General features: G+C 48.9%; 1 protein-coding gene across 1 annotated transcript in view; it reads left to right on the top strand.

Moving 5' to 3' along the window:
• Positions 1–20,813, top strand: part of LOC144593777 (prolyl endopeptidase-like) — a 93,911-nt gene that overhangs the window by 27,100 nt on the left and 45,998 nt on the right. The window contains exons 5-10 of the mRNA XM_078399853.1: positions 1,398–1,607; positions 2,519–2,640; positions 9,946–10,051; positions 12,024–12,215; positions 15,577–15,774; positions 19,314–19,417. Of these exons, the coding sequence (XP_078255979.1) occupies positions 1,398–1,607; positions 2,519–2,640; positions 9,946–10,051; positions 12,024–12,215; positions 15,577–15,774; positions 19,314–19,417 (932 nt within the window). The remainder of the gene's footprint in view (positions 1–1,397; positions 1,608–2,518; positions 2,641–9,945; positions 10,052–12,023; positions 12,216–15,576; positions 15,775–19,313; positions 19,418–20,813) is intronic.

Genomic DNA, 20,813 nt, shown 5'->3' with positions numbered 1-20,813 from the left:
CCAAATTAAAAATTGAGATTTTTGTTGAAAGGTGGGTAAATGAGTTTATTCGGTTGGGTATAACAAGAATCAGCTTTGGTTCTCTGTCTATTCATGAATGTTTCTTAAACGTTGTGGTAGAACCTGCTTCAACCACCTCTTCCGGCAGCTCGTTCCATACACCCACCACCTTTGTGTAAAAAAAAAAGGTGCCTCTCGGCTTCCAATTAAACATTTCCCCCCTCATTTTAACCCTATGTCCGCTGGTTCTCAGTTCCCCTACTCTGGGCAAATGACTTGGTGCATTTACCCAATCTATTCCTCTTGTGATTTTGTACACCTCTGTAAGATCCCCCCTCATCCTCCTGCGGTTCTAGGAATAAAGTCCTTGCCTGCTCAACCTCTTCCTATAGCTCAGGCACTCGAGCCCTGGCAATATCAACATAAATCTTCTCTCTACCCGTTCCAGCTTGACAACATCTTTCCCATAATATGGTAACCAAAACTGAACAAAATACTCTAAATGTGGCCTCCCCAATGTCTTATACAACTGTAACCTGACCTCCCTGCTTCAATACTGAATACTCTGACCGATGAAGGCCAATGTGCTGAAAGCCTTTTTGACCACTCTTATATACCTGCGATGTCACTTCATGGGAAAAAATGTATTTGCAAATTTGGAACTGTCCAGGTGAAATGAAATCTTTCCAAAGATAAACTGACTTGCTTGCTCTTCTCTGACCATAGACAATAGACAATAGGTGCAGGAGGAGGCCATTCGACCCTTCGAGCCAGCACCACCATTCAATGTGATCATGGCTGATCATTCTCAATCAGTACCCGTTCCTGCCTTCTCCCCGTACCCCCTGACTCCGCTATCCTTAAGAGCTCTATCCAGCTCTCTCTCGAATGCATTCAGAGAATTGGCCTCCACTGCCTTCTGAGGCAGAGAATTCCACAGATTCGCAACTCTCTGACTGAAAAAGTTTTTCCTCATCTCCGTTCTAAATGGCCTACCCCTTATTCTTAAACTGTGGCCCCTTGTTCTGGACTCCCCCAACATTGGGAACATGTTTCCTGCCTCTAACGTGTCCGATGATCAGCCATGATCTTATTGAATGGCGGTGCGGGCTCGAAGGGCCGAATGGCCTACTCCTGCACCTATTTTCTATGTTTCTATGACCCTTTAATAATCTTATACGTTTCGATAAGATCCCCTCTCATCCTTCTAAATTCCAGTGTTTTAAATGTCTCCAGTCTTTATATGGTTCCTTTATTTACCAAGGTGGCAATGGCAGAGTTGCTGCCTCACAGCGCCAGAGTATACAAAACTCTGAGAGTATTTGTTGTGCACAATTGCTGAACATCTACTGACTGTTTCAGTCATTTGTTTCAATTTAACACACTTCTGATTGCAGGATACTCATTCTCCGAAGATGGCGAATACTTTGCATACGGGCTGAGTGAAAGTGGGTCGGATTGGGTAACGATCAAGTTCTTAAAGGTCGACGGTGCCTCAGAACTCCCAGACACCTTGGAGAGAGTAAAGTTCAGCTGCATGTCCTGGACCCATGATGCTAAAGGAATGTTTTATAACTGTTACTTAAAGCAGGAGGGAAAGGTTGATGGTAAGATGAGATCTATTAAAACCAATATTAAAAACCAGAAAACTTCATATGTTTTTTTAGACAAATACAAATTAAATCTGACAACATATTTTCAAATGGTAGCAAATTGATTGAAAAGGAAACAGTGGCAATATAGAAAAAATTTGGTTAAAATGCGTTGAGCGGTCATTTTCAATATCTATTTCAACTCGGCTCAATGTTCAACAATACAAATCGGCTTAATATGCGCAACTCCTTTACATTAAAATTTCAGATGTGACAAAGATAAAAGAATGATAAGTTAAGATGTTATTTTGACCACGTTCAGCTTTGTGTGGAAACTATTTGAAGGTGGAGAAAATAAAAGCCCCCTGCATATGACAATAAACTAATCTTATCTAATAATCTTTACCATATCGAAGGTATTTATTCACAAAATGCTGGAGTAACTCAGCAGGTCAGGCAGCATCTCAGGAGAGAAGGAATGGGTGACGTTTCGTTCGAGACCCTTCTTCAGACTGACCATATATGTTTAAAAACATAAAATGAATTTGTGCGGTTCATAAGTTCATAGTTCAAAGGAATAGAATGAGGCCACTTGGCCCATGAAGTCTACTTCACAATTCAATCATGGCTGATCTATCTTTCCCTCTTAACCCCATTCTCCTGCCTTCTCCCTGTAACCCGAGACACCTGCAATAATCAAGAATCTATCTATCTCTGCCTTAAAAATACCTATTGACCTGGCCTTCCCACCCTTTCTGCGGCAATGAACTCCACAGATTCACCAACTTCTGACTAAAGAATTTCCTCCTCATCTCCTTCCTAAAGGAACATTCTCTCCTTGGCAAATAATTGTATTGCATGCATGAAAACCTTGCATTGTAAGCTAAGAAAACGGCAACCTCATCTCTTCTCGTTCTTCTTATCAGGCACAGAAACCTCTGCGAACCTTCACCAGAAATTGTACTACCACAAGCTAGGATTTCCGCAATCTGAAGATATATTATGTGCTGAATTTCCGGACTTTCCAAAATGGATGGGCGCAACTGAGGTATTGATAAGCAATATAGTATAAGAAGATAACTGCAGATGCTGGTACAAATCAAAGGTTTTTATTCACAAAATGCTGGAGTAACTCAGCAGGTCAGGCAGCATCTCGGGAGAGAAGGAATGGGTGACGTTTCGGGTCGAGACCCTTCTTCAGACTGATGTCAGGGACAAAGGAAGGATATAGGTGGAGACAGGAAGATAGAGGGAGATCTGGGAAGGAGGAGGGGAAGGGAGGGACAGAGGAACTATCTAAAGTTGGAGAAGTCGACATTCATACCACTGGGCTGCAAACTGCCCAGGCGAAATATGAGGTGCTGTTCCTCCAATTTCCGGTGGGCCTCACTATGGCACTGGAGGAGGCTCATGACAGAAAGGTCAGACTGGGAATGGGAGGGGGAGTTGATAAGCAATGGTCTCTCCTAAAATGTTACTGTGATTTGCTCTACTTTGCTCATTGCGAACAGTTATGTCTTTTGACTTTATAAGAGTAAAGAATATCTGAAGTGAAGTATCAGCGCATGGCCCTACTTCTGAATTACATCACACTAGCTGAAGCTTTTAGGTGCAGCCTGGTTAGGTGCTGTAGTTCGAAATAAAAGCAACTGCATACTTTCCTGAAAGCAGAATTTTTAAAATAAATAGAATTTTTAAAATAAATGTAATGTAAAAATTCAAATCAGTATTGTGGCTGTTAAGATCACCCGAAAATGGTTGTTAGACAGAACATAGGACAGTACAGCACAAGAACAGGCCCTTCAGCCTACAATATCTGTGCCGAACATGATGCCAAGACCAAATTTCATCTGTCTGCACATTTTCCATATCCATGCCCTGCATATCCGACTGCCTATCTAAAAGGTAGACACAAAATGCTGGAGCAACTCAGCGGGTCAGGCAGCATCTCGGGAGAGAAGGAATGGGTGACGCTGAAGAAGGGTCTCGACCCGAAACGTCACCCATTCCTTCTCTCCCGAGATGCTGCCTGGCCCGCTGAGTTACTCCAGCATTTTGTGTCTACCTTCGATTTTAACCAGCATCTGCAGTTTTTTGTTTCCATTTGTTCAAATCATTTTTGATCAGGTGTAAAAATGATTTGAACCCTGTGAGAATAAAATTGAGAGAGCTGTGAGGGTAAACAGGTTAAGAAGAAAATGGGGAAGGTGAGGTAGAAAAGAGTGAAAGAAACAATGGGAACATGGGTCGTGAAGGAAATGATGGGTTGACTTTCGGGCATTAACAGGTACCTCTAAGGTAAAAGACTGATCCACCGATCTTGTAAAAGGCAACTCAGGAAGAGCTTGTCGGGCATCTGAAGTTATCAGGCAACTGAACCATTCTATCACCAACTGGAGAGTGGCCCTGACCTACCATCCAACTCATTGGAGGCCCTCGGGCTATCTTTATTCGGAGTTTACTGGACTTTATCTTGCACTAAACGTCATTCCCTTTATCCTTTATCTGTACATTCTGGACAGCTTGATTATAATCATGTATGGTCTTTCCACTGACTGGATAGCACGCAACAAAAAAACTCTTCAATGTACCTCGGTACACGTGATGATAAACTAAACTAGCTTTTCCCCCTCTGTTATCAGGCTTCTGACGGTTCTTCCATAAGCTAGGGCACTGTTCGATTCACCTCTATCCCATTGCCGACACTGGACTTTGTCTCCAGAACTGATGCTGAGAACTATACCCAGCACCCTGCATCTTCCCCTTTGCTCGACCTATGTACTTGAGTTTAGCTTGATTGCATTGATGTAGTGTTATCCAATTTGAATGGTCAGCATGTTCGTACACCTGACAATAATAGAAACATAGAAAATAGATGCAAGAGGAGGCCATTCGGCCCTTTGAGCCAGCACCGCCATTCATTGTGATCATGGCTGATCATCCACAATCAGTAACCCATGCCTGCCTTCTCACCATATCCCTTGATTCCACTAGCCCCTAGATCTCTATCTAACTCTCTCTTAAATCCATCCAGTGATTTGGCCTCCACTGCCCTCTGGCAGAGAATCCCACAAATTCACAACTCTCTGGGTGAAAAAATTCCTTCTCACCTCAGTTTTAAATGGCCTCCCCTTTATTCTAAGACTGTGTCCCCTGGTTCTGGACTCGCTCAACATTGGGAACATTTTTCCTGCATCTAGCTTGTCCAGTCCTTTTAAAATTTTATGACTCTATAAGATCCCCTCTCATCCTTCTAAACTCCAGTGAATACAAGCCTAAACCTAAACCACATTAATTAAAAGAACACTCTCTCTCTCTCCCTTTCTCTCTCTCTCTCTCTCTCTCCCTCGCCCTCTCCCTCTCCCTCGCCCTCGCCCTCTCCCCCTCCCTCTCCCCCTCCCTCTCCCCCCCTCCCTCTCCCCCCCTCCCTCTCTCCCCCCTCCCTCTCTCCCCCCTCCCTCCCTCCCTCTCTCCCCCCTCCCTCCCCTCCCTCTCTCCCCCCCTCCTCTCTCCCCCCCCTCCCTCTCTCCCTCTCTCCCCCCCTCCCTCTCTCCCCCCCTCCCTCTCTCCCCCCCTCCCTCTCTCCCCCCCTCCCTCTCTCCCCCCCTCCCTCTCTCCCCCCCTCCCTCTCTCCCCCTCCCTCTCTCCCCCCTCCCCTCTCTCCCCCCCTCCCTCTCTCCCCCCCTCCCTCTCTCCCCCCCTCCCTCTCTCCCCCCCTCCCTCTCTCCCCCCTCCCTCTCTCCCCCCTCCCTCTCTCCCCCCTCCCTCTCTCCCCCCTCCCTCTCTCCCCCCTCCCTCTCTCCCCCTCCCTCTCTCCCCCCTCCCTCTCTCCCCCCTCCCTCTCTCCCCCCCTCTCTCTCACCCCCTCCCTCTCTCCCCCTCCCTCTCTCCCCCCTCCCCCCGCTCTCTTTCCCTCTCCCCCTCCCTCTCTCCCTCTCTCCCCCCTCCCTCTCTCCCCCCTCCCTCTCTCCCCCCTCCCTCTCTCCCCCTCCCTCTCTCCCCCTCCCTCTCTCCCCCTCCCTCTCTCCCCCCTCCCTCTCTCCCCCCTCCCTCTCTCCCCCCTCCCTCTCTCCCCCCTCCCTCTCTCCCCCCTCCCTCTCTCCCCCCTCCCTCTCTCCCCCCTCCCTCTCTCCCCCCTCCCTCTCTCCCCCTCCCTCTCTCCCCCTCCCTCTCTCCCCCTCCCTCTCTCCCCCTCCCTCTCTCCCCCTCCCTCTCTCCCCCTCCCTCTCTCCCCCTCCTCTCTCCCCCTCCCTCTCCCCCTCCCTCTCTCCCCCTCCCTCTCTCCCCCTCCCTCTCTCCCCCCTCCCTCTCTCCCCCCCTCCCTCTCCCCCCCTCCCTCTCCCCCCCTCCCTCTCTCCCCCCTCCCTGTCTCCCCCCTCCCTCTCTCCCCCTCCCTCGCTCTCTCCCCCCTCCCTCTCTCCCCCCTCCCTCTCTCCCCCTCCCCCTCCCTCTCACCCCCTCCCTCCTCCCTCTCTCCCCCCTCCCCCCGCTCTCTTTCCCTCTCCCCCCTCCCTTGCTCTCTCCCCCTCCCTTGCTCTCTCCCCCTCCCTCGCTCTCTCTCCCCCTCCCTCTCTCCCCCTCCCTCTCTCCCCCTCCCACTCTCCCCCTCCCTCTCTCCCCCTCCCTCTCTCCCCCTCCCTCTCTCCCCCTCCCTCTCTCCCCCTCCCTCTCTCCCCCTCCCTCTCTCCCCCCTCCCTCTCTCCCCCTCCCTCTCTCCCCCTCCCTCTCTCCCCCTCCCTCTCTCCCCCTCTCCCCCTCCCTCTCTCCCCCTCCCTCTCTCCCCCTCCCTCTCTCCCCTCCCTCTCTCCCCTCCCTCTCTCCCCTCCCTCTCTCCCCCTCCCTCTCTCCCCCTCCCCTCTCTCCCCCTCCCTCTCTCCCCCTCCCTCTCTCCCCCTCCCTCTCTCCCCCTCCCTCTCTCCCCCTCCCTCTCTCCCCCTCCCTCTCTCCCCCTCCCTCTCTCCCCCTCCCTCTCTCCCCTCCCCCTCTCCCCTCCCCCTCCCTCTCTCCCCCTCCATCTCTCCCCTCCCTCTCTCCCCTCCCTCTCTCCCCCTCCCTCTCTCCCCCTCCCTCTCTCCCCCTCCCTCTCTCCCCCTCCCTCTCGCCCCCTCCCTCTCTCCCCCTCCCTCTCTCCCCCTCCCTCTCTCCCCCTCCCTCTCTCCCCCTCCCTCTCTCCCCCTCCCTCTCTCCCCCTCCCTCTCTCCCCCTCCCTCTCTCCCCCTCCCTCTCTCCCCCCCCTCTCTCTCCCCCTCCCTCTCTCTCCCCCTCCCTCTCTCTCCCCCTCCCTCTCTCTCCCCCTCCCTCTCTCTCCCCCTCCATCTCTCCCTCCTCCCTCTCTCCCCCTCCCCCCTCCCTCGCTCTCTCCCCCTCCCTCGCTCTCTCCCCCTCCCTCGCTCTCTCCCCCTCCCTCGCTCTCTCCCCCTCCCTCGCTCTCTCCCCCTCCCTCGCTCTCTCCCCCCTCCCTCGCTCTCTCCCCCCCCTCCCTCGCTCTCTCCCCCTCCCTCTCTCCCCCTCCCTCTCTCCCCCTCCCTCTCTCCCCCTCCCTCTCTCCCTCTCTCCCCCTCCCTCTCTCCCCCTCCCTCTCTCCCCCTCCCTCTCTCCCCCTCCCTCTCTCCCCCTCCCTCTCTCCCCCTCCCTCTCTCCCCCTCCCTCTCTCCCCCTCCCTCTCTCCCCCTCCCTCTCTCCCCTCCCTCTCTCCCCTCCCTCTCTCCCCTCCCTCTCTCCCCTCCCTCTCTCCCCCTCCCTCTCTCCCCCTCCCTCTCTCCCCCTCCCTCTCTCCCCTCCCCCTCCCTCTCTCCCCCTCCCCTCTCCCCCTCCCTCTCTCCCCCTCCCTCTCTCCCCCTCCCTCTCCCCCTCCCTCTCTCCCCCTCCCTCTCCCCCTCCCTCTCTCCCTCTCCTCCCTCCCTCTCTCCCCCTCCCCCTCTCCCCCTCCCTCTCTCCCCCTCCCTCTCTCCCCCTCCCTCTCTCCCCCCTCCCCTCTCTCCCCCTCCTCACTCCCCCTCCCTCTCTCCCCCTCCCTCTCTCCCCCTCCCTCTCTCCCCCTCCCTCTCTCCCCCTCCCTCTCTCCCCCTCCCCCTCCCCTCTCCCCCTCCCTCTCTCCCCCTCCCTCTCCCCCTCCCTCTCTCCCCCTCCCTCTCTCCCCCTCCCTCTCTCCCCTCCCTCTCTCCCCCTCCCTCTCTCCCCCTCCCTCTCTCCCCCTCCCTCTCTCCCCCTCCCTCTCTCCCCCTCCCTCTCTCCCCTCCCTCTCTCCCCTCCCTCTCTCCCCCTCCCTCTCTCCCCCTCCCTCTCTCCCCCTCCCTCTCTCCCCTCCCTCTCTCCCCCTCCCTCTCTCCCCCTCCCTCTCTCCCCCTCCCTCTCTCCCCCTCCCTCTCTCCCTCCCCCTCTCCCCTCCCCCTCCCTCTCTCCCCCTCCCTCTCTCCCCTCCCTCTCTCCCCCTCCCTCTCTCCCCCTCCCTCTCTCCCCCTCCCTCTCTCCCCCTCCCTCTCTCCCCCTCCCTCTCTCCCCCTCCCTCTCTCCCCCTCCCTCTCTCCCCCTCCCTCTCTCCCCCTCCCTCTCTCCCCCTCCCTCTCTCCCCCTCCCTCTCTCCCCCTCCCTCTCTCCCCCTCCCTCTCTCCCCCTCCCTCTCTCCCCCTCCCTCTCTCCCCCTCCCTCTCTCCCCCTCCCTCTCTCCCCCTCCCTCTCTCTCCCCCTCCCTCTCTCTCCCCCTCCCTCTCTCTCCCCCTCCCTCTCTCTCCCCCTCCCTCTCTCTCCCCCTCCCTCTCTCTCCCCCTCCCTCTCTCTCCCCCTCCCTCTCTCTCCCCCCCCTCCCTCTCTCCCCCTCCATCTCTCCCTCCTCCCTCTCTCCCCCCGCTCTCTTTCCCTCTCCCCCCTCCCTCGCTCTCTCCCCCTCCCTCGCTCTCTCCCCCTCCCTCGCTCTCTCCCCCTCCCTCGCTCTCTCCCCCTCCCTCGCTCTCTCCCCCCTCCCTCGCTCTCTCCCCCCTCCCTCGCTCTCTCCCCCCTCCCTCCCTCTCTCCCCCTCCCTCTCTCCCCCTCCCTCTCTCCCCCTCCCTCTCTCCCCCTCCCTCTCTCCCCCTCCCTCTCTCCCCCTCCCTCTCTCCCCCTCCCTCTCTCCCCCTCCCTCTCTCCCCCTCCCTCTCTCCCCTCCCTCTCTCCCCCCCTCCCTCTCTCTCCCCCTCCCTCTCTCTCCCCCTCCCTCTCTCTCCCCCTCCCTCTCTCTCCCCCCTCTCTCTCCCCCTCCCTCTCTCTCCCCCTCCCTCTCTCTCTCCCCTCCTTCTCTCTCCCCTCCTTCTCTCTCCCCTCCCTCTCTCTCCCCTCCCTCTCTCTCCCCTCCCTCTCTCTCCCCTCCCTCTCTCTCCCCTCCCTCTCTCTCCCCTCCCTCTCTCTCCCCTCCCTCTCTCTCCCCTCCCTCTCTCTCCCCTCCCTCTCTCTCCCCTCCCTCTCTCTCCCCTCCCTCTCTCTCTCTCTCCCCCTCCCTCTCTCTCCCCCTCCCTCTCTCTCTCTCCCTCTCTCTCCCCCTCCCTCTCTCTTTCCCCCCTCCCTCTCTCTCCCCCTCCCTCTCTCTCCCCTCCCTCTCTCTCCCCCTCCCTCTCTCTTCCCCCCCTCCCTCTCTTCCCCCCCTCCCTCTCTTCCCCCCCTCACTCTCTCTCCCCTCTCTCTCCCCCTCCCTCTCTCTCCCCTCCCTCTCTCTCCCCTTCCTCTCTCTCCCCCTTCCTCTCTCTCCCCCTTCCTCTCTCCCCCTCCCTCTCTCTCCCCCTCCCTCTCTCTCCCCCTCCCTCTCTCTCCCCCTCCCTCTCTCTCCCCCTCCCTCTCTCTCCCCCTCCCTCTCTCCCCCTCCCTCTCTCTCACCTCCCTCTCTCTCCCCCTCCCTCTCTCTCCCCCTCCCTCTCTCTCCCCCTCCCTCTCTCCCCCCCTCTCTCTCTCCCCCCCTCTCTCTCCCCCTCCCTCTCTCTCCCCCTCCCTCTCTCTCCCCCTCCCTCTCTCTCCCCCTCCCTCTCTCTCCCCCTCCCTCTCTCTCCCCCTCCCTCTCTCTCCCCCTCCCTCTCTCTCCCCCTCCCTCTCTCCTCCCCCTCCCTCTCTCCTCCCCCTCCCTCTCTCCTCCCCCTCCCTCTCTCCTCCCCCTCCCTCTCTCCTCCCCCTCCCTCTCTCCTCCCCCTCCCTCTCTCCTCCCCCTCCCTCTCACTCACCCCCTCCCCTCGCTCCCCCCCACCCCCTCTCTCTCTCTCTCTTCCCCCCCCCCCCCTCCTGTTAACTGAAGGATGGATAGTTTGGGGGAAATTTAGCCTTATTTAAAATTAGTTCACCTAATTACAACAGATCCTAATGTGACCTCATAATTTATTCTTTGTCTCTTATGCAGATATCAGATGATGGGCAATATGCTCTTTTGACTGTTCGAGAAGGCTGTGACCCAGTCAATCGACTTTGGTACTGTGATCTGAAAACGTTACCTGATGGCATCAAAGGTAAATAATTCCAAATATTTTAGTCTTTGCAACATGCAGGTCTCTCAGGAATTCTGTAATTCTCCTCTCAAATGTAACACGTCCTATGTTTCTTCCAACGTTGATTTTGTGCGTTATTTTCAACATAAATGCAGCTATTGTAACATGTCTGACAATGCAAATAATCTCCATAGGAAGCATAAAAAGATTGGAGTTGCTGGAAGTCTGAACTACAGATGGAAATGCAGGCATTACTCAGATCCAACAGCATCTGTGGAAAGAGAAACAGGATTAAAATTCAGTTTTTATTGAAAGCAGTTTTTATCTTCATCAAATTTTATACAGATCTCCACGTTTGCAGGGAGAGGGCTGGGGTGTGTTTCTAGAAAATGGGCTATGTCATCTGTGTTTGTGTCAAGAAACACGATTTGAGAAGAATAAATTTGGTGTTGATTTTTTTAAAACATTTTTTTCACACAAATTGTGAGATTGCGAATTTTATTCCAGCGTGAAATTTTAGGATAGTGATTTATGAATTCAGTAAGATTGAATGTTCATAACTCGGAAACTAGTTTTTCTGCAAAATAGTCGGCAATTGCAATTTGTCAATTCGGCCGCTAGAGGTCGCTAGAGGTTCCACGAGAAATCCCCCACGCCCTGGAAGTCTCCCTGAAAATGTGGCACCTAGGCTGGGCAAGGCACTCGATCTCATCGGGACTTCCATGGCCAATTTGTCAATTTGACCGCTAGAGGTTCCACGAGAAATCCCCCATGCCCTGGAAGTCTCCTCGAAAATGTGGCACCGAGACTGGGCATGGCACCCAATCTCGACCTCATCGGGACTTCCATGGCCGATCGGTGGGTTGAATTTGCAACCTGCGGCCGGGGCTCTGGAACTCCAGCCCAGCTGGAGGAGCCAGCACATCTATCCCCATGGCCGACTTCCTTGGCCGGCTGGGTAAACCAGCAAAGCTCTGGAACCAAGAGTGCCAGAAAATCAGTGGTGGAACTGTAATCATATCATATCATATCATATCATATCATATCATATATATACAGCCGGAAACAGGCCTTTTCGGCCCACCAAGTCCGTGCCGCCCAGAGATCCCCGTACATTAACACTATCCTACACCCACTAGGGACAATTTTTACATTTACCCAGCCAATTAATCTACATACTGAGTAAATGAGTAAATATTAAATTTAAGTGCAAGATCATATAACTATATGAATTAATTAAGACAGGGTTAAAATATAAAACTCAGCAGAAAAGCCAATTACCACCTTTTTGGGCTGATTATCAATTAATGTGCAAATTTACATCAACAAGTTCTTCTGTATGCTTGGTCGAGTCACATATATCGACTCTTTCTTCATAACTTAGTCATACATTTTATGACCATTATTTTACTCAATACCAAGAGAATTGGGATGTGTGAGGAAAAAGCAAAATAGAAAAAACAAAACAAAACAATGTTTTCTTTGTGTTGTAAAAAGGATTTGTGTTCAATAACCTTTCTATAAATAGCAGAATATACCCATGATAGGCCTGACATTGTACATGTAGTCCAAGAATTGCAGACTGTTGGAAACAATAGTCGTTTTTCACACATGAATGTAGCGCACCACCTATGCACATTTGGCGTGCATACTTTTTTTTTCTGAAAAGTTGCATTACGCGCCATATTATGAATTTTGCTGTAAAATTCTGAATTATGGACATCAAAATTATGAATTTGTAAAATCAAATGTTGGGAGGTCTGCTTTTGTTACGCCACAAAGGATCTTGACCCATAAACGTTAACTCTTTTGTTTCACACGCTTCCAAACTTGCTGAGTGTTCTCACTATTTTCTGTTTCTACTTCAGATCTGTAGCAAGCAAATTTTTTATTTTTTGTTTCCATTTACTGTGTCTCGTCTTTAATCTGAAAACACTGAATATGAGAAACGCCTTGTCCGAGACATGGAATTAATCAAGTTCTGTTCTAATAGGAGTCCTGCCTTGGGTCAAGCTTGTGGATAACTTTGATGCAGAATATGATTATATCACCAACGAAGGAACGGTATTCACATTCAAAACAAACCTCGACACTCCTTGTTATTGCTTGATTAATATTGACTTCAGTGACCCCGACCCTGCGAAATGGAAAACTTTAATTGCAGAGCAGATGAAGGATGTACTTGGTGAGTATAATTTTATTTTATTTTAGTCTTTTAATGCACTTTTCTGCGAGCATGGTGGGTGGGCTGTATGCATACATATAATGGAAATTGCACATTGCATATCTTTCCAGCTGATTGATGCATCGGGGCTCGGCTGGTAAACATTTACCGATTTTTCTTTCAGTTGTTTTGCACCCATCCAGGGATAGCACTCGCGTATCTCATTTCTTCTCTTTTAGTGAATAGAACCTCAAATAATATATCTATTAATTTACTGGAAAATAACTGCACTGAGTATAATATTTTTAGTGAAAAGTTAAGGCACGTTGGTGCAGCGGTAGAGTTGCAGCCTTACAGCGCCAGGGACCCGGGTTCCATCCCGATTAGGCAGAGTTTGTACCTTGTCTGTGCAGAGTTTGTACATTCTCCCCGTGACCTGCATGGGTTTTCTCAGAGATCTTCCGTTTCCTTCCACACTCCAAAGACGTACCGACCAGTTCAAGGTTTCAACGTCAGTTTATTGTCACTTGTACCAATTAAGGTACAGTGAAATAATTCGAGTTGCCATACAGTCATGCTAAAAAAAAAGCAACAAGACACACAACTACATAAAAGTTAACATAAACATCCACCACAGCAGATTCCCCATGTTCATATTCCTCAGGTCCATATCCCTCCAGACCTGTCCGATCCATGTACCTGTCCAACTGTTTCTTAAACGATGGGATAGTCCCAGCCTCAACTACCTCCTCTGGCAGCTTGTTCCATACACCCACCACCCTCTGTGTGAAAAAGTTACCCCTCGGATTCCTATTAAATCTTTTCCCCTTCACCTTGAACCTATGTCCTCTGGCCCTCGATTCCCCTACTCAGTGCATCTATCCGATCTATTCCTCTCATGATTTTGTACAACTCTTTCAGATATCCCCTCATCCTCCTGCGCTCCATGGAATAGAGACCCAGCCTACTCAACCTCTCCCTATAGCTCACACCCTCTAATCCTGGCAACATCCTCGTAAATCTTTTCTGAACCCATTCAAGCTTGACAATAACAGGGTGCCTATGTTCCTATAACATGGTGCCCAGAACTGAACACAATATTCTAAATGCGGTCTCACCAACGTCTTATACAAGTGCAACATGACCTCCCAACTTCAATACTCAATACTCTGACTGATGAAGCCCAGGTACCAAAAGCCTTTTTGACTACCTTCGTTCTACTAGTTATAATAATTACTGTTTAATGAGACAATAACAGTGTAATTTTTATATGATCAAATATTAGTTTTGTTTGGAGATACAACATGGAAACTGGCCCTTTGACCTATCAAGCCCACGCAGACCACCGATCCCCCATTCACACTAGTTCTCTGTTCTCATCCACTCCCTACACACTAGAGGCAATGTTACAGAGACCAATCATTGTTAAACAAAATTGGTCTGGATATTTCCTTTTTCACGTTCACGTAATTCAACCAAGCCATCTTTAAAATGCATTTACAATTAGAAATTAAATGAGAGCGAATGAAAGATGAATTGTATCATATTCCATAATCTCCAAGCTTTTAGCTGGTTGGCAAGGGAGATATTGAAAGTATTTTAGTTTAGAGATTCAGTGTGGAAACAGGCCCCTTGGCCCACTGAGGACATTTATTTTCCTCATCTCAGTCCTAGCCAAGGTTCCATCTCCCTTCCCATGACTATAAAAGATCTAAGAATGCAGTAAACTTCATTGTTACGGAGGAAAGAACTGCAGATGCTGGTTTAAATCGTCGGTAAACACAAAATGCTGGAGCAACTCAGCAGGTCGGGCAGCATCTTTGGAGAGAAGGAATGGGTGATGTTTCGGGTCGAGTCTGAAGAAGGGTCTTGACCCGAAAAGTCACCCATTCCTTCTCTCCAGAGATGCTGTCTGACCTGCTGAGTTATTCCAGCATGTTGTGTCTACCCTCATTGTTACGGTCCAATTTAGCATGGATTTCAGTTATAATGGATTGGCCTTCACTGCCAGGCTGGGCTGTCGATGCCACACTGGCCCGTACCACCACCCAGGCCACTCCTGCTTTCCACGCTGTATCTCAAGTCTAAATCTGATCTATGAACTGTTCTAACCTTTGACAACCTTCAGCGCCATCCACGACATTTCCAATATTCGGTTCATCTGCAAACTTCACAATCATTATTATTCCTCCTACTTTCACATCCAAGTTGTTAATATGCAACACAAACAACAGGAGTACGTACCAGCACTAATTGTTAAAGTCAAGAAATCAATGGTATGGCAATGCAGGAATCCCAACACCAGTCAGAATTCAGAATCCTCTAACTCTATGTGTGACTTGGGCGTGCAGCGCGCTATTTGGCTATTCTTTAGTTGGGGCGGCACGGTAGGGCAGTGGTAGAGTTGCTGCCTCACAGCGCTTACGGCACCGGACCCAGGTTGGATCCCGACTATGGGTGCTATCTGTACAAAGTTTCTGTGTTCTCCCCGTGACTGCGTGAGTTTTCTCCGAGGTCTTCTGTTTCCTCCCATGCTTCAAAGACGCACCGGTTTGTAGGTTAATTAACTTGGTATGAATGCAGAATTGTCCCCAGTGTGCGTAGGATAGTGTTAATGTGTGGGGATTGTTGGCCAGTGCAGACTCGGTGGGCCGCAAGGACTGTTTCCGCTTTGTATCTCTAAACTAAACTAAACTCTAATGTGATATGTTATAGACAAAAAGAACCATGTACAGAATATAAAAAGCAAATCACCTTGCAATTATTTTTGGGGTTGTTTAATCATCTTCCAAGTGAACATGCCTCAGACGATTGTGGAGGCCAATTCATTGGGTATTTTTAAAGCGGAGGTTCTTGATTAGTAAGGATGCCAAAGGTTATGGGGAGAAGGCAGGAGAATAGGGTTGAGAGGAAAAGATAGATTAACCATGATGGAATGCAGAGTAGACTTGATAGGCCAAAATGCCTAATTCTGTTCCTAAGACATACAAATTTATGAATTTGTTCTGTGGTTTAACCTGACATTGAAGCCTATACGTCTTAAAATTAGTGAGGCTTTTAGCATTCTTAATTACTGAAGATGGACACAGTGTTGTAGTAACTCAGCAAGTCAGGCAGCAACTCTTGAGAAATCTTTGTCTACCTTTGGTACAAACCAGCATCTGCAGTTCCTTGCTTCTACTAATCTTCATTACTGATTCCTGTTTACTTGTGTTATAGGTTCTAACTGTATGTCAGATTTCCAGAGCCAATGATGTATCCCTAGACATCAGTCGTCAAAAGTATAAAATGCATTTTTAGATTGTTGCCGCACGAGCTTACTTTTGATAATTGTGTAACATTTTCTTTCTGCGTTGCATTTACTGTTCATCTATGTTTCCAGAATGGGCCAGATGTGTCAGGGGAAACCTTCTGGTTTTATGCTACCTCCACCATGTGAAGAATGTCCTACAGCTACACGATTTGGCCACGGGAGCTCATGTGAAGACCTTTCCCTTGCAAGTGGGCAGCATTGTGGAGTACAGCGGGAAAAAGAAGGACTCCGAAATCTTCTATCAGTTTACAAGTTTCCTGACACCAGGTTAGTGAAGAAGCAAATTCACATGCGGCAGGTGGTATCGCAACGTTTAAGAAACATTTGGACGGGTACACATAGATAGAGCAGGTTTAGAGAGACATGGACCAACCGCAGGCAGCTGGAATGGGGGAAGATGAAACATGTTGGTCGGCGTGGGCAAGTTGGACCGAAGGGCCTGTTTCCACACTGTATGACTCTTTGATTCTCTCTGTGACACTGAAGTAAAACAGAAAATGCTAGAGGAACTCAGCGGGCAGGTAGCTTTTGTGGAGGGAATGGATGGATGATATTTCGAGTTGGGACCCTTCAGAATGATCTCGACTTGAAGAGACCTGACACACCTGCCGACCGGACCTTGGAAAAGACGGCAAAAGATGGCGGCATGTGTCAATATGCAAAACGAGTTACTCTGTGCAGTTGCACACCTGACAAATAAAGCTCCATTGAATCATTCTCTGCTCGACAATAATGAAAACCATTACTGGTTACGCACACGTATGATACAACACGCATGCGACAGCTGTGCCAAGTCACAGGCTGGGTTTCCTACTGTGAGTGATTCCTCACAGACTGTCCACCCACTGCATGTCAGCAATGTGATGGAATACTTGCCACATGACCCGATGAATGCAGCTCCAGCAACACTTAAGAAACTGGAATGCTGGAGTAACTCAGCGGGTCATGCAGCATCTCGGGAGAGAAGGAATGGGCGACGTTTCGGGTCAAGAACTCTCAGTCTCGACCCGAAACGTCACCCATTCCTTCTCTCCCGAGATGCTGCATGACCCGCTGAGTTACTCCAGAATTTTGTGTCTCCCTTCGATTTTAACCAGCATCTGCAGTTTTTTTCCTACTCAAGAAACTAGGATAGATTGATCTGCTTCATTAGTTATACAGTCATACAGCATGGAAACAGGCCTTTTGGCCCAACTTGCCCACACCGACCAACATGTCCCATCTTCTACACTAGTTCCTCCTGCCTGTCCTATCCATGTCCCTGTCTAGTTGCTTCTTAAACTTTACAATAGTCCCTTCCTCTGCTGGCAGTTCGGTCCATGAAAAAGTTACCCCTCAGTTTTTGATAAAATCTTTTCCCCTTACCTTAAACCTATAACCTCTGATTCTCTATATTCCAGCCTAACTGTTCACTCCCTACACCAGTAGCCAGTTGTGTATACCATCTGTATAATGCATTGCAATTACTCAACAAAACTCCTTTGGCAGCACTTCCTATACCCTGGTCTCCACAACCTTGAGAAACGTGGTTCATCCGCCCATTGGAATTCGACTACCAGACTTGGAAATAAAAGGATTCTTGATTTGTAAGGGTGTCAGGGGTTATTGGGAAAAGGCAGGAGAATGGGATTGAAAGAGAAAGAGATCGGCTGTGATTGAATGGCGGAGTAGAGTTGGTGGTCTAATTCTACTCCTATATGTTATGAACATGAACTTACACCGGGTGGCGCTATCAGCAAAGGCAGCCTCGCCAACAGTCTGTGTCTTTTCGTCTTTTTTGTTACTTTTAGTGTGTTTTAAGAGTATGTGTTAATGTTCTCTGGTTTGTTTAATGTTGGGGGTGGGAGAGGTGGTTGGGGGAAACTTTTTTCAATCTCTTACCTTGCCAGAGATGCGATTGTTTTCTGGATCGTATCTCCGGTCACTCTGCGGCCTAACATCGTGGAGCTGGCGGCCTTGCTTCGGACTGACTGAGTTCCACCGCGGGGCCGTGGACTTACCATTGGAGCCTGCGTTCCCTTGCCTGGGATCGACGCTTCAACCGCGGCCTGCAGATTTCAACATCGAGGAGCTCGCAGTCTCGGGTAGAAACTGATGTTGGGAAGCTCTAGCCGCAGAAGGTTCGACCAGCCCCAACTCGGGGTCCGATCGCCCGGAGCGGGGAGCTGGGATCCCCCTGGTGCGGGAGCCTGATCGCCCCGATGCTATAGACAATAGGTGCAGTAGTAGGCCATTCGGCCCTTCGAGCCAGCACCGCCATTCAATGTGATCATGGCTGATCATTCTCAATCAGTACCCCGTTCCTGCCTTCTCCCCATACCCCTTGACTCCGCTATCCTTAAGAGCTCTATCTAGCTCTCTCTTTAATGCATTCAGAGAATTGGCCTCCACTGCCTTCTGAGGCAGGTACTTAACTGGAGATTGTCTTACTGATCTGTATGCAAAAAAAAAGAATTTCATTGTTCCTTGGTACACGTGATAATAAAGGAACCATTGAGGAATATTAAACTAATTTATTTCCAAATATCTTTTGTTTCACAACGAGCATTTTGTACACTTTTCACTAAAATGTTTCACAGTTGTATTTATCTTTCTGGAAGATACATTGCTGCTTCCTGCAGAGTGTAGTCTTTTCCTTAATTGCGACATTCTCTTCAGTGATGATAAAATTTTACAATTCTGAAAAAGAGTAAATGAATCGTTTGAATACTATAATAGAGCTCGTGACGTATAAATTGTAGTGGTATACTGTGGCATTTAGCTTTGTTACATTGATTAGCTACATTCCAAAGTGCTTCTTTAAACTACGGGTTGCAGAGTCACAGCTGTTTGGGGGAAAAAATAAACGTGTGCTTGGAAATCAGCTATTTACCATGAATATTCATTAACTTTATTGAAAGGATGAAGTTGCTGATGTGAAAGCTAAATGGGAAATTCGACTGCAAGGAAAATGTATGCATTTTACAATCGGATGTGGGCAGGGCAAGAGAGCAGATGGATCTTACTGCTGTCAACTTAGTTACTTTAGTGTATTATCTCGCGTACCAAGGTAGAGTGAAAAGCTAGACACAAAATGCTGGAGTAACTCAGCGGGTCAGGCAGAGATCTAGCATCTTTGGAGAAAAGGAAAAGGTGACTTTTCGAGTCGAGACTGTTCTTCAGACTCAATCCGAATTGTCACCTATTATTTTTCTCCAGAGACGCTGCCTGATTTATTCCAGCATTTTGTGTCTACGGTGTAAACTAAGCATTTATTTCAAGAGGGCTTGTATACAAAAACGGATTTTTTGTAAAATAATGTTTTGATAACATGTTGCATTATCTTCTGTAAACATTGCAATTGTGGGTTGTGTTAAAAAAAAGTCAGAGCTGAGAGTCGAGTGTTTTATTTTCATACGTCCCGAAACGGAACAATGACATTCTCACATGCAGTGGCACAACAGATATGTAAACATGGTACTCTGTAAAACCCATAGTGAACAACAGAGGTTCAGTATATATATATATATATATATATATATATATATATAAAAAAGAACAAATAATAATTAGACAATAATAGTACAATAGTAAAAATAATGTCCCCCTCTGTTGTTTGGAACCTATATTAATTAGTATGCTTTAAAATAGTTCTGTTTTTTTACAAGCTACAAAGTCAATTTTAAAATCAATGCCGGGAAAGTTTTCAGCATTAACGAAAATTGCTGGCAGTTAATTTTTGTAAGAATCTAAAATACTCAAGTTTACCTTGTATGTTAAATTCGTCCTATGGCATCTGAAGCTGATTTTGGTAAAATCTGTTCTAGGTATCATTTATCACTGTGATCTGACCAAAGACAGTTTAGAGCCAAGGATTTTCAAAGAAGTAACAGTGAAAGGGTTTGATCCATCTGATTACCAGACTGTTCAGGTGAGTAGAACTTAAAATTTTCACTAATTATTGGAATGTGTTTAAGTCCATGCCCTCATGGAATCAACTAGCCTTGCTCAAAATGAGTATATTTAGCAAAAATATCGATAGATATTAAGACAATCAGGAAATCCAAAGAAATAGGGGTGAATGCAGGAAATTAACAATTGTGGGTTGTGTTAAAAAAAGTAAGAGCTCCATCGGGCAGACGATTCAAGGCCTTCTACGCCCGCACCTCCAGACTCAGGAACAGCTTCATCCCCAGGGCCATAGCTGCTATGCACCGGTCCTGCTGAGCCGGATGGTCACATCGCACAGTGAACCGGCACATATCTACTTGCACTTTATTCTGTCTTAAAAATGTTACAATATGTTTTGTTGGGTTGTTTAAATTAATACTGACTAGCTAATTAATTTATTGCATGGGAGGCGCATTTCCAATCTCGTTGTACCCATGTATAATGACAATAAAGATGTATTGGATTGTAATTATGGGCCATGTTCTTACTCAATGGCTGAGAATTCAAAGATGACAAATTGCTGCCTCCTCTGCCCGATGTTATTCAGATGCTTTAGGTTCATTTATTATTACGTGCACGTTTACCAAGGTACAGTGAAAGTATTTATTCACAAAATGCTGGAGTAACTCAGCAGGTCAGGCAGCATCTCAGGAGAGAAGGAATGGGTGACGTTTCGGGTCGAGACCCTTCTTCAGTGAAATGCTTTTTTGTTGCATGCTATTCAGTCAGCGAAAAGACTGCTCATGATTACAATCAAGCTGCTGTCCGCAGTGTACAGATACAGGATTAAGAGTACAACATTCAGTATAAAATAAAGACCAGTAAAGTCCGATTAAAGATAATCTGACGGTCTCCAATGAGGTAGATATGCCTTCAGGACCGCTCTCCAGTTAGTGAGAGAACGATTCAGTTGCCTGATAACAGCTGGGATGAAACTCCCTGAGTCTGGAGATACACGTTTTCAAACTTCTGTACCTCTTGCCTGATGGGAGAGGAGAGAATGGCCGGGGTGAGACTAGTCCTTGATTATGCTGGTGGCCTTGCCGAGGCAGCGTGAAGTGTAGATGGAGTCAATGGAAGGGAGGTTGGTTTGTGTGACGGACTAGACTGTGAATTTCCACAACTTTCTGCAAATTCCTGCGGTCTTGGATGGAGCTGTCCCAAACCATGACTGTCAATCCAAAAATGGCCCATATTTGGTTTTGTTTGGCTTTGTCAATCAACCAATTCTCAACCGCGCCAACATATAATCTCAGTGCCATGTGAAGTGATTTTACTTAATAACCATTTGTGGTACCCTATAGAAGGCCATTAGATAGACAAAATGCACCACATTCTTTGCTTCTCAACTATTTTGCCAGTTAAAACATCAGAAA

This window comes from Rhinoraja longicauda, chromosome 5, assembly GCF_053455715.1.
Source record: "Rhinoraja longicauda isolate Sanriku21f chromosome 5, sRhiLon1.1, whole genome shotgun sequence".
NCBI classification, from domain to species: Eukaryota; Metazoa; Chordata; class Chondrichthyes; order Rajiformes; family Arhynchobatidae; genus Rhinoraja; species Rhinoraja longicauda.
Note: the sequence above shows the minus strand (reverse complement) of the source record. Positions and strands in the feature narration are given on the sequence as shown.